The 14119-nt window shown below is 35.2% G+C and overlaps 1 protein-coding gene across 8 annotated transcripts in view; it reads right to left on the reverse strand.

Annotated features, from left to right (window-relative positions):
* The window catches only part of edil3a (EGF-like repeats and discoidin I-like domains 3a), a 133165-nt gene that overhangs the window by 47797 nt on the left and 71249 nt on the right, over positions 1-14119 (reverse strand). For all 8 annotated transcript variants that reach the window (XM_028033499.1, XM_028033496.1, XM_028033497.1 and 5 more), the window contains one exon: positions 5460-5641. In XM_028033499.1, coding sequence (XP_027889300.1) covers positions 5460-5641 — 182 coding nt within the window. The remainder of the gene's footprint in view (positions 1-5459; positions 5642-14119) is intronic.

Raw genomic sequence — 14119 nt, forward strand, 5'->3', positions numbered from 1 at the left:
TATTTTTCTTCTGCTGTGCAACTAGGTGGTGAAGTGAACAATAGATATTGTCTTTGGAAGTATTATCATATCATAACATACACATATGCATTACCTACTGTAAGTACTGGTTTTATAAGTCATATGTAACAAAAAAAAAGGATTCAAAAAAGTGCTTTATCTGCTTGAAGTTGTTCTTTTGTGATTACAGAGGAACTGGAGACAATTGTGTAATCAAATTGACAAGGATGTTTAATCAGCAATGTCACAAGCAGTTCCTGTGGTTGCATAGAAGTACATAGAAGAAGTATTTTCTATGTACTTGTTTACTAACACACCTATGCTCTCAGTAGTGAAAGGCACCTGTCATCCATAAGGAGCAACTACAGCTTTACTATCTTCCCCAAGGACATTTTGGCATATAGAGACACAAAAACGTTATGGGACAGTTTGCTCCAACAGCAGTGCAAAGCATGATTTACACTAGCAACCGCAGAACTGAGTCAAACTGATGAATACCACACAAAGCAAATCAGGTTACAGGTCTAAGTGTTTGCAGTGTTCAGCAAGGCGTAGGGAAATTTAAATCCTTGGACCAGCATGTTCAAAAGCGTTTAGTCACTTACTGTCATGGTACATTTGTAAAATAAAGCGCAGTGGAAATACTTTCTTCAGGGTCACACTTCTGCCACAAAACAACTACTGAAGATTTTTCATTCTACGTTGGCGCAGGAAAGACCAGAAAGAAACTATTTTTTGTGACTTACTGAGCAGCAGATACAGTCATATTCAATAAATTAGAATATGGGTTCCAATGAGGCTACGTTGCCACATTAAAAGTACCTTTTGAATATAACAACCTTTAAGCAGGTATCAAACATAGTTTTCATTAAGCTCACATTTCTGGTTTAGAAATGTTTTTTTTCTTAGTATGATATATTAATATATGATTTAAACTGTATATGATATATATGATTTGACCAAGATGGCAAAACTAATAAATAATCAACCAAATCTCTTTTTTTATCAGGTTCAAATAATTGCAACATATTTTCTAATGAGTGCAAAGCAGTAAGAAACAACCATTAAAACTTACACAAACTGCAAAATAACAGTGGAATAAACACAAAATTATTTTTTTCTGATTTTGGTCTCACACCAATCAACCCAACTACGTAAATCCAGTCATATGAATCTGAATAAACAACAAAACCCAACGGAGCACAGCATCCCAACATTATGTCTTTAACCATGTAACTTTCATCAAAATATGTGTACACTCGCTTAGCCGTCAGAGGTGATTTGTATTGTTTCATTTTTCCAACGCAGCTGGCTGAAGCAATATCTTGCTGATATTGGTGAGACCGGCAGCATATTTCCCTTGAGTGTTCAAATGCAATTTTGCAAGCTGGATATGGCGAGGCTGTAAAAAAAAAACAAAAAAAAAACTCACATTCCTTCACTACATAGGTGTGTAAACCTTTTGCAACTACACAAAAATCAAAAACCCACAAAACAAAAATAAACGCATATGTAGTCCACATTTTCTCTAAAGCTCCATAACGTGTGAAATTATGTTTTACTTTGGTTTAAAACTGATGAAGCTCTAAGTGGTGGATCTTGAATTAGGTAATGTAAAAAGGTTTAGGGTGACACATCAGACAAAACCCAAAAACAACAAGCTAGAAGCAAATCTAATAAAACCTGACAAGGTTGTAACTTGACAGTATTAGCCTGTTTGCATGTCCCACATCACTTCACTCCACAAAGGCACAACACTGACTGTTTAGCCTAATGTCAGGGCATTTTCATGCCTGTAAACCTCTGCACTCATGTCTCAATTACACACGCCTTCCACAGAAACACAAAATATCCGTACCGTTGTGTTTTATAAGTGGCGTTATTAGTGTCAATGTTTTGTACTCCTTCCTTCTCACCTTTGTACAGTGCCGGATTTTCTTCCTGTTTTTATTTTACATATTAATTTTTATTTTGTTTTCCTAATTTCCTGTTGCTACATGTAGCTTACCTTTCCCCACCATTCTGCTGTGTTGCGTTGCTTTCCTAGCATTCTTCTCCTTCTTTTACTGTTCACTGACTATCACATATCCGAAGAAAAGTGTTTTCCTGATTCAAAATTTGCTTTAATCTCTAGTTATTCAAGATTTTTTCAACCTAGCTAAAACATGCAAACAAATTCAAACAGGGACGCAAAAATTAATTTCAAGTGTTTTCAGGTTTTATTCTTCTATATGGAGGATTGACCTGTCTGTGGGCTGAAAATCTACATTCTGGACACCTTGATGTTCTGGTAAATTTCTCATGAATATTAGGTAATAAAGCTTAACACAATAATTAATTTCTTATTGGAAATAAATAAATAAATGAAATTGCTATTCTTTAATGCATTGGTTTTGATCTTGAAATTGTAGTGGGAATTTTTATATTTTAAAGAAAGCTTTATGTTTTTCTTATTTTCTGTATTAAGCTACGTTTCTCTCCCTTTTTTGTTGCTCTGTCATATTTACCTGGACAGAACATTAAGTGCTCCCCTGTTTAAGACTCTTCAATTTTATTTGTTTATGATGAATATGTAATTGGATTTTGGTCATGGGATTGTAGCCAGATCTTGCAGCAGCTACTACAAATGAAATTATAAATTTTGGATTAGTATAATACTCAAAATATTATTTTATTTTTTGGCACGATCAGACTTGCTAATGGTAATATCTGTATATGCCATCCCACTCAAACATTTTGCACTATGTATTGTTTTAGTCATACTTCCTTATCTTTGCTTCATTGTTAGAACTATGCTTTCATAAAATAAAACAAGATGCACAATTCTTTAAAACAGGAATTTTATTTGATTGATTCAAAGAAGTTTGCATCTTATTTTGTGATGAAGAGAAACCCTAAATTTGTTTTTCAAGCACAAATCACTTAGGATAACGCTGGTTAATCTGTCACTTTGGTGATGCTGTCAGAAACTCCTGAGTCTGGAGAATTGTGCAGCTGCTGTCAGAGTTAATTTATGAGTTTATGACTGTTACCGTATGAAGACGGAGATCACAACTCTGAAAAATGATTGGCAAATATACTTTGGTTTTAAAATTGTGAGTTTTAGCTGTGTGATAGTAAGTTAGTGATTTTTCACTGATTATCCATTTCATGCTTTTGAAATCGAAAGATTAACGTCAGTGATATTTGCTTCAAAAGTTGTTTTTTTTACCTTTATCAAGTACAGAATGTACCTGTGATGCAATGGCTTTTTCGACATGCTGAGGTTTTCAAACTATTTTTTCAAAGAACGATTTTCCGTACTCAAAAAGACAAGATAGAAAAAACTTTCTGACTTTGAACAATAGAGACAGAGAGGTGTGAGAGCTTTCTAAATTCATCTGTTACTTTTGTAAAATATGTACTTTTGCCTCTTTTTACAGTATACGACCACAGCAAGATCTGCTTTGGATTTGATCATTTGTTCTGAACAGCTTCATGTCAAATAAGCAGTGAAAACATAACATTTTAATGTTTGCATTTTATGTAACATCTAAATGTTAGTGAAATGGGTTTTCTATATGTAATTTAATTTTATTAATCTTGCTTACTTTATTTTTCCATGAAGCACTTTGAATTATGTAACATATCAATTGAGCAAATCAAATAAACCTGTTTTGCCCTGCATACAATTAATCAATGTTACTATTTAATCTACTAAGAGTAAAACAAATAGTACAAATACCAATGGTAAAAATTAAGAACAAGAAAAAGAAGAATATATCACTGTACATTTGATATGTTGATTATCAATTTCTCTTAAACTGTTTTCTAATACAAATAATGTAAACCATTAATGTGTTGGACAGAATTGGAAAAAGGCAAAAACAATAGAAGTTATTCACGACTCTTATATTGTGCATGAAATCAAATGTCACATTTACTAGTCTTCATCCCTTATACCCCTTACAATTGGGGTGTAAGAATACATCCAGCTAGCAATATGAAATGCTACATTATTTTGGGATTACGGCATGCAGACAAGGCAATATTTAGAAATGGTTTTGAGAAAAATAAGAATCCCCATTTTTTGATTTACACAAACTAACTAAAGGCTTCACAAACCAAAAAAGTTATGTATTGATGACTCTGTAGTTAGTGTGCAAAAATTGAGTCTCTAGCAAAAAGAAAAAGAAGATATAACTGTACACTGTTTATGTAGACATAGACTCCATGTTCTCATCGATTTCTCTTAAACTGTTGTCTCATACAGTGAACACAAACTATCTTAGAGTTGGACTTGGAAAAGGGCACAAACAAGGGAGGCTATTTGCAACTTCTATTGATCTATTTTGTGCTTTGAAAATAAGCACTGCCTAATAGCGCAGCAAGAATGTTAACTTCAACACAGCCAGAGAAAAAGAAGAATTTTAAACATCAGTGCTTGTTTTGCAATAAATATGGATATCTTTTCACATTGTATGATTGCTGTAGATAAAAGCCCCGTAGGAGGTTAGTGAAACACTGCAGTACAAAAGGCAAAAAAGTTGTGATTTTAACATGAAAATTACACTGTTAGAACTTGGATCAAACATCAACTGTATCACCATTTGCCCACTAATTTACAGAGCAAACTTCACATATTTAAAAAAGAACTCATCATATCAGTGTAATGAATTATTTCTATATTGAGTGTCTTAGTTTTAACCTTAAAAACCTTGCCAAGCTCTAATTATTATCCAGAATATTATGCTCTTGAGGTATAAATTATAAGTTAGATTTGTGAAATGTCACTTTTAGGTGAGTTGTATAGGAGTGGGACGATACACCCACCTCACAAGAAAAGATACCACATGATTTTCGGGTTACAACATAAAAACTAAAAATGTTTGGTCAATACATACTGGCTAAAGGTTTCATAATTGAAAAAGTTATGAATTGAAGACTGAAATTAGCATGCAAGACCTGATTAGATTTGACAATATATAAATATTTTTTCACAAATCCTTTGCAGTTCAGATATCAGACAGTTTCCGTGGTTGGGTCTCGTTGAGTTACAGTATGTACTTCACGTAATAACTGCAGGGAGCCAGGGCCTTCAGTGTTAAAACTCACCTGTTTCAAGGAAAATAAGAGTATTCACATACATTGTAGTGGCTTTTTTGAGATTGGAGTCAAGAATTAATTTAGATTAAACTTAATTTTCTAATTAAAATTATTTGAACACCTCAAAGTGTTTGAGCAAGTCAATCACTTTCATAACTGACATCTGCATCTGTTCTGCACTCCATTTAGCCCTTTTTATGGGTCTTTATAAGTGTGGAGTCAACTTTCTAATCCAAGTAAAACTTTACTATTTAAAGACACAACCAACTAGGGGCCTGTATTTAATTAAGACTGCACCTGTGCTCTAATTTACAGTAGTTTTCTCGAGCCCTAAGCTGGCTTTGCGTGCTGGCCATCCTGTCACTGTGTTTTACCTGGATCCATGGCCATCTGTCATTCTCGGCAGCCGTCCAGGCATTGACCAGGCCCTTCTTGTTGAGGCGTGCAAAGTATGGGTACCACTTCTGCAAGCCAAAGAGAGCACGGTGGGTGGAGGAGGCTGTTATCTGTTGGTTGGAGATTATACCACCCTCCATGCCCAGTGGTCCAGAGCATTCTGGGAAAAGAAAGTAGGAAAGACAAATGAAGCTTTCAAAACTTGCAAATAGTGCAAGCAAACTACATTTGATTTTCCAAATACAAGATTACTGATAGATTACTGAGTTTCTCTGCCATATGATGTTTTATTACACTCTTTTATCCCCAAGAAAAATTACAAATTGTTATTTTTCTGAGCCTGTGCAACCCACAATTAAAACTATTGTCTCTCTAATCTTTGTCCCTGTGTCTCAATAGCTTAGATAATCGTGAAAAAGGTCATTTCTTTCAGCATCTCACGACGAAAAGTGATGCTCACATATTAAATAGATTCATTACATTCAGAGGGATGCATTCCAAGTGTCTATTATGGGTATTTATTTAATATGGCTTACAGCTAATGAAAACTCCCATTTTCTTTTTAGAAAATTTGAATTAACAGTGGACATTCTAAAAAATATCACATCATAATTTTCTGCAGTAAAGTCACAATCACAATTTTTTCATGGTTTTCCCACATAAACACAGCTCTTAAGGACAAAAAGAAACATAAGACACCGTCTCTTAGTGCAAGGAGAATTTCTACTCATATTAATTTCTGCTACATATGTCAAGCAGAACATTAAAGAAATGTCGCTTTCAACACAAAAAGTAGTTTGTGTTTCAAACTGTCCTCTGACTTTTAGCAACATGTTACCTTCTAATATGCAACTGCATCAAAGTATTTCATCATCTTTATTGTATTAATCTCATTTACCAATTAATCATCAATGTCACTATTATTATGGGAGGCTCTTGTAGGCAGTAGCAATAATTTAGGTAATTTTGTGAAAATTACTTTATGAATTTCATATGAATTTCATTCATAATTTCATTATCTTTCACCAACAAAATAAACTTACAATGTCTTCCATATTAAATCCTTCAAGTCAGGGAAAAATTACAGCAGACCACACATACATATATCTGCATTTAGACTGTCTTTTTTTTCTTTTTTAGCAAGGAGGTTACTGTAAGATGTTTAAATTAGCTTTATGCTATTTGACATTTAGAACGTTTCTGTGTGGATAAGTGTTTGATTGCAAAGGTTTTGCCATATTGACTCTATAAATAAAACATAAATTCTTGTGATTTTTATTCTGGCTGCCCTGCTGAGAGCAATCACACCTTCAGACACAATAAATCTGACAGTCTTATAACCAATTAAACAGGCAAACCAGACAATTTTGAAGAGTGCAAACATCCAGACAGAAGCCTATTTATGCTTCAGATAGCACTTGGTGGTATCTGGGGGTTTGAGCACTCTTGTGTTTCTTTATTCTTTAGCCTTCTGCTTGAATATGCTGCAGGAATGAACTTGATAAAAAAAAAATAAAAGTACTAAATATAATTAAATAATCATTTCATTTTCAGTTGTAATAGTATTATACTACAATCGTGGTATTTATTGAAACCAGTAGCCATTATCCCAGTTCCATCTTTTGTTTGTAGCTGAAGAAAAAGAAGATAAACAAAACTTGCGTCTGAGCAAGAACATGGAACTGTAATGCACATATGAAATGTTGCTTATTCATTATCTCACAATGTCTTTGCTTTGTCTTAACATTTTCTAATTCTTATCACAAACTAAGATCATAACATCTACCACCTCTATTTTTAATATTTCACAACACCAAAAGAACAAGAATTCAGACAGAAAAGTCGATCGGCTAAAGAATATGTCCATGTCATTTTGCATGAATTAGGTGGCTCATTCACACTGTTGGTTTTGCTATTTCTCATTTTCATCTTCTGATAAAATCCCATAGACTGGATTTAGATCAAAGTTGCCAATCAACGATCCACTGTGACATCATGAACATTAAATTACACATTGATACTTTTGATTCAAGAATGGCTTAACACAAGGACTTGAACAGTTACAGAATAACCCATGTCGTATACGTCGGTGTTGACTCCAACTGTGGTCCTGGTTATTTGAAGCTTCTACACATTTTTCTGCCACACTTTTTTCTTCCATTCAACTTCCCATAGCACTATTTGAGCTGCCAGCTTCTTCAGCAGTTACCATTTGTGGCTTTTCCTTTAAGTGGAAAGTATACTCAGCAAGTGTTAAGTCAGCAGTCTTCCCCATACTTGTGTGGAATGCCAGCTCTTCAAAACGGAACCGATAACTTCACTAAAACAGCACATATCTGAAAGCTGCAAAACGGAGTTAGCGCCTATATGACGGGCTTTTGCCTTTGACATCCACAAGAGGGGCTTTTGTTTATTTATCTGTGTTAATAAATGTAGGTTTACCTCAAAACAAGAAACTTCCCACTATTTTAAATATAGCAAAGTCCTGAAAAGCCAAAACTGTAAACAATGAAAGTTGTCTGTTCACATTTTACAAAACTATTTGAAAGATTTTCCATATTGTTTTTCCATCTAGAACAAAGTCCTTATTGTTATTCTCCACAGGAAATGTGGCTAAGGCTGCCCAACTCTTTCCTTCTTATTTGTACAATGTTAAGCATCTTACCATTCACAGCATTGAAGTGAGAAAGAAAAGAGACAAGAATCTTTAAGTAAGAGAACAGCCGGTTGTGTTTTCACCCTTAATCCTGGCTGTCTGAGCATGCTATGCATTTCATTAAACATGCCTGCAGTAAAATAAAAAAGGCAACTTGGTAAGGTTAATTTGAAGACACTTAGGTATGAGACAGAGTCAGGGAGGCACATTCTTTACACAATTAATAACAAAGAAGATTAAAAGGTTTAACAAATTATTCACTTGGAAAACAGGTTTTCTTTTCTTTTGCTTCCCTCATGAACATAGAAGATTTTCTAAATCTATACTAGTTAACAGTTTTTTCCTCCAAAATAAACCATTTTCAAACCATACAGTTTAATCTTAAAGGTTACAAAACAACTTTAAAAACATCAATAAGACATCATACTAGAAGAGCTCTTAAATTTCAGCTTTGGTGGAAGTTTTGGTTCAGTTTAGCTCATTGGCATAAAAGTATATAAGGCATCACTTTAGTTGTTAAGAATCTTCCAACCTGAAATAACTGCTGTAATAAAATTGTTCCCTTCAGTGCCTCATCATAAAAAGCTTCATTTAAGATATTTTACTTTTTCACCCATAATTGGTAATACACTGCATTTACATTCAGCACATTCTAATTCAAAGCCTTTAAGCTAAGGAAAAGCCTGGCATCTTTTTGCTTCTTATAGCTGACAAAATACAGTAGCTCCCACCATAAACAGCGTCCCAGCTTTACTGGGGCTTAGGCATATTATTTGTGACAGATGCTTAAGTTTTAATTAGACCATAAGTCATGTAAATAGTTGTCATAAACGCAAAGAATTATGGGAAGAGATTTTTTCAAATAAAAACGTTATATACTGCATTCTCAGCAATAATGTCAGTTCTCTCCTGAAATGTAGACTATGTTTAAGGTAAATCAAGTGTAAAAGACATCCACAACAAATAAACGCTACTGGTGCTTTCCATTGAAATAGCTCATATACTTTGACTATCGTTGGTGGAATAATTCAGTTCAGTCAGACTGAAGAAGGGTACTGGTATTTATTGTTTTTTTCCTAGATCATGTTCTTTGGCAATACTTGCACTGTTTCAGTATTTCCTACATTTAGTTCTCACTGACAGCTAAAAGTCATGGAAAGGAAACTGAAAATGAACCTAAAAAAACCAAACTTAATTCAGTTCAATTTATACAGCTGAACTTTGTTCAAGAATGAATGCATGCATATCAACACATTGCAATATAAATTAAAAGTTTATATTGCAATATTGGAAGATTTAATTTATGTTCATTTTGATGATTATGAGTTACAGCTGATGAAAACCCAAAGTTCACCACCAACAGTCTTACGGGAAAATGAATTATATCTTCAAGAAGGTTGGAGAAGCATTGGGGGCTAAATGGGATTGCTAGATGACTGTTCTGACTTAGGACTTAAGTAAACAGGCTGGGATGAGCAGTAGATGGCATGGCTCCCCAAATTATTCCTGACTTTGGAAATCTGAATAATGGGTCTCAAGCAATCAATAAAAAGTCATAAGAATACTGAGTTTTGGTAATATATGTTTTTGTGAAGTGTGTTGTCTCTAAATATAGCATATTTAACTTATTTGACTACTGTCTGCTAGTGTTTTTCTGCCTACCAACTTAAACAAATCTGCTCTAAGCTACAAAGACGGAGAAGACTTAATTAACTTCAAAGTTCCCAAAAAGAGTGCAGGCATGTCATAGTCAGACTTTAGTCAGAGCCCAGGTGGAACAAACAGACTGAAGTGAAAACTGCAAATGAACTGTGTCCATACAAAACAGCCTTAAGGGGATGCCTGAAGCTGTAGCCACTGGAAAGCTATGATGGACCTTTCACTATTAAAACAAAACTCCTACAGAATTTCAGACTCTGTGCTCACACACAAAGGGAACATGCACACACACCAGCAGACAATGAAACTGGCAGCATAGAGAGCTGTAAGGGAGCTTTACCCATGCAGGAAAGTCTAGAGTGAGGGAAGAATGGAACAATGAAAACAACCGCAGCACAACTTATCCAGCTGCTAAGACTATAGGGTCTTAGTCAACAGAAGTCTTGGGAGACACTGAGTAATGTCTGAAGAGAGTCAAGGGAGTGTCCACTATAGACTGTAGGAGAAGTAAGAGAATATCCAAATGTATATAGTGTGTGGCCCTGTATTTGATACTTTGTAAGACCATTTTTCCAACAAATACTGCTGCTCATGGAGCCCAAAGCTAAGGCCCTAAAAGAAGTACTGTTTTTGGGTTATGGGTGAAGTTCATGACTAAAGTATGAACTGAGTTTAGGTTAGGTTTAGGGTTTGATATGTACTGATGATGGTTAGGGTTAGGGTAACAGCCAGGGTTAGACTGTAAAAATAAATGGAAGTCAATGAAAAGTCCCTGCAAAGATAGGGAAATATAACAAGAGTAAACGTGTGCGCGTGTAGGGGTGTGTGTACACACAGTTGAGAGATGTGTTCATGCATTCCAGCATGGCAAATCAATCTTGCTTCAGTGGTTCATTCTATGTGACTCACTGCTTCCAGACTGGTGTAAGTGGATACACAGGCTTCCTGCTGGAGCTCTGAGAGCCAGCTGATCTTTCAATATCAGATAAATCAACTTAATTTGAACCTCTTCAAAAGTCTGAGTATAAGAAGCTTTTATTTTTGTACATGCTATCTCTATTGCAATTAAAGGCTTGGAAAGATTAATATCTTTGTAGGATCTTTCAAAGCTCTTTTGTCATAAATAAGCCTGCACAATAGTCATACTAATGATGTGTTAGTGTGAATTCCAACAAATTCTGACTCATGATACATTACATTTCCTCAATTAAATGTCAAACATCTTTACTCTAAAGAGCCAAAATAAAGCACAAATTAGTTTACATTTATTTTTCCCCCATTAAATATATATCTACCATTTTTCAACAATAATGAGCAAGCTGGCTCTCAGTTAGGAAGCCTAATGGTGTGTTTGAAGACTGAAGTATTAATTCTAACAGTGCATATATTTATTTGAGCATGAAATTATTTTACAGAAAATTGCACTTGTAATAACAATATATATCAACACGTTTCCAGATCTACATGAGTCAACATAGGTTCAAGACTGCTAGTAATTAGGAAAAGTGTACTGGAAAACTGAGAAACATTATTCTCTCCCATGACAATAAGAATGCATCACTTAAATACCTTATGCATAACTTTGCAGCATGAGAAACATCCTAATGTCACAATCTCAAATGTGAATGTATACTCTATCAAAAGGGCCTATAGAATAAATAGAAGAGGATTTGAATTGTGCAAACCACTTGTACGTAATTTGGATGTTTATCTAGAGGTGCTCTGTGCCACAAAGAAGACTGGATTTACAAGGACCATTTGGCCAGAATTTTGAAATCAGGGAACCTAATTCAAATGATCTTCAAGTCTGCAAGATTCTGGGTTTCCTGATCTGGCAATCCCTTGCTTCAGTGGGAGAAAGCCACAGCAGTGGTTCAGCTGCACCAGTCCCAAGTCCAGCTCAGAAATGATACTCAGATGAGAATTTTATTAATATTATTATTATTATTATTATTGATTTAGTCGAAGGGTAATGCTGAGGTAATGTTTTCCTCAGTATCCTTGCTGATGAGCAATTATTGGAGCTGGGCAGGACAATGAGGGTGCTTCACACTATTCCTATTCACATGCTGATGGTGGCAAGCTCCTGGATTGCAGCCACAGTTACCCTGGGGCAGTCTGACAGAAGCAAGGTCACCATGAACTGGCGCGACTGGGTAGTCTGACCACCACCAGCAGGCAAGACTGGTGAAGTGTCTTGCTCAAGGACACAACAACTGAGATATATGAAGCAGGGAACTCATCAATTACAGCATGAACTCCTACCCCCGTTGCAAATTTTTTAAAAATATGATGATCTCTGCTCGCTTTCCTCAATGCAAACACAACCAGAGCCAGAGTAACATAGGGACGGGGCGACCGCAACCACGCCCTGTAGTGCAAAGAGGCCTTAAGGGAGCTGCCTAAGCAATTTTCCTTCCAATTTAATATTCTTGAAACCGTTCAAAGTTTTCCAAAGTTATCAGTTCAATAGAAAGATAACCCAGAATTATTGGAACTAGTTATAATTTGTCTTTCAAAAACTGCCTGAAAATTATTTGCAAGCATTTTGTAATAGACTATTCTCAAACATTTTTTATGAAAGTTAAGTTAGTCCAAGTTGCAAAACAAAAAAACTTCTTCATATTTCAATGCACTTTTTAAGCATTACATTGTCCATTAGAGTTTTGTGATTGAGTTCTAACTCATACACCAATGATGACATTCAGGATACTTTTATTTATTTAATTTTCTGACAGTGATTCAATAGATTCAATTTGGAGGAATCAGATTACATATGTGATACACATGTTACTTGATCCTTTTATATATGTATGTGCTATTTTATTTTGGTCCATCACAAAAAAATTAAACAAATATGTGTGTGGCCCTATGTGATAAAATGTGAAGAATTGTTTAGAGACATGAAGGATTTTTAACTGTACTGCATAGTGCAACGTTTGGGATCACGTGAAACAAGTTTAAGTAGGTATTTCCAATTTGATTGACTTTAAGTGTGTGCCTCCAATAGGCTTGCTCTCATTGGCTGTGGTAGTTCTTAATATGCTAACAACCTAAATCTGAAATTCTGCAGGTGAAAAACAAGGGTCTTTTTTTCTGTGCAGGCTGACATATTGGACTTATGTTATGCTGTGTCACTGTAATGTAATATTTGCCTAGATACCTCTTTGGTAGCACTCTCATGGGATATAATATGTGGATGTTGTGACAAGACACCACTGCAAAGCGACATTCCTTTTCACCTTGTGGCAATGATGGGCCAGTCTTAACGAGCTGCCTGCCAGTCGTTCGTCAGTGCAGCAGAGGCAGCTGGCCCCCGGGCCTTGCCCTGCTGCCCTCTAAGCATATATCAGCCTCACGGTAGCTCACATCGCTAACACCAACACTGGCGTGCAGTGACAGCTGAATCCATCTCCCACAAGCTCTGCCTAGACCCTAACAAATTACTACCCAACTGAAATTAATGCCAACATAACAATACTAATGAGCATGCAGCAGTAAGAGTTGATAAGGGAAAGAATGATAACAGATGAAACAGATGTCAGCCATATAGCGGGGCTTCAACATGTGTCAAATGAGGTTGGGGAAAAGGAAAAATATATATTTATGTGCTGTTAAGTTTTCAAATCTGATAGGCAATTGGCAGTCACTTAAAATTTTTTAACAAAATAGCAAAATAGGAAAATAAAAAGTTGCATGCCCTAAGGTTATTAATCAAAGAGGCCCTACCAAAGGATAAGGTATCTTCCTTTTCTAAAGTAAACTCACAACTATATATTAATATTCTTCAATCACATGTTATTTCTGCAAAATTATATAGAAAGACAGTTTTCATTAGATGCTAGATTGAGTCATTAGATTCAAGATAATGTAGGACAGTTGTAAGCGATTATTTTATGATTATACTTTGTTTCTTGCATATCTAACGGTGGTTTGTCTTGGCAGCTAAAAGACCTGATACTACTTTTTACTTTTCATTTTTATTAACTCAGAGATCTTTACTAAAACACTGATCTCTGTCACAATATGACAAGCAACAGTGACAACGTCACCAACAAAGAAGTATAGAGTGTAAAAATGCACTATTTGCATAAACCATTGCCCACACACAGTGGTGGGCCTATGGAACAAATCAGAGAAGAAGACATGTGTTTGTATCAGATGCATATATCAGATATTCAATCAGTTAAAACAGTCTTCATCTTTTCCAGAAGGGATAAAGCAAACAAACAACCCTCACAAGAAGATCCTGCTTTTTTAAAGGCAGAACATTTTAATGACATTGTGTTTTTCTTGGATGCAAAAAGGGAACATCCTAAGGCT

Source organism: Xiphophorus couchianus, chromosome 12 (assembly GCF_001444195.1).
Source record: "Xiphophorus couchianus chromosome 12, X_couchianus-1.0, whole genome shotgun sequence".
Lineage (NCBI taxonomy): Eukaryota > Metazoa > Chordata > Actinopteri > Cyprinodontiformes > Poeciliidae > Xiphophorus > Xiphophorus couchianus.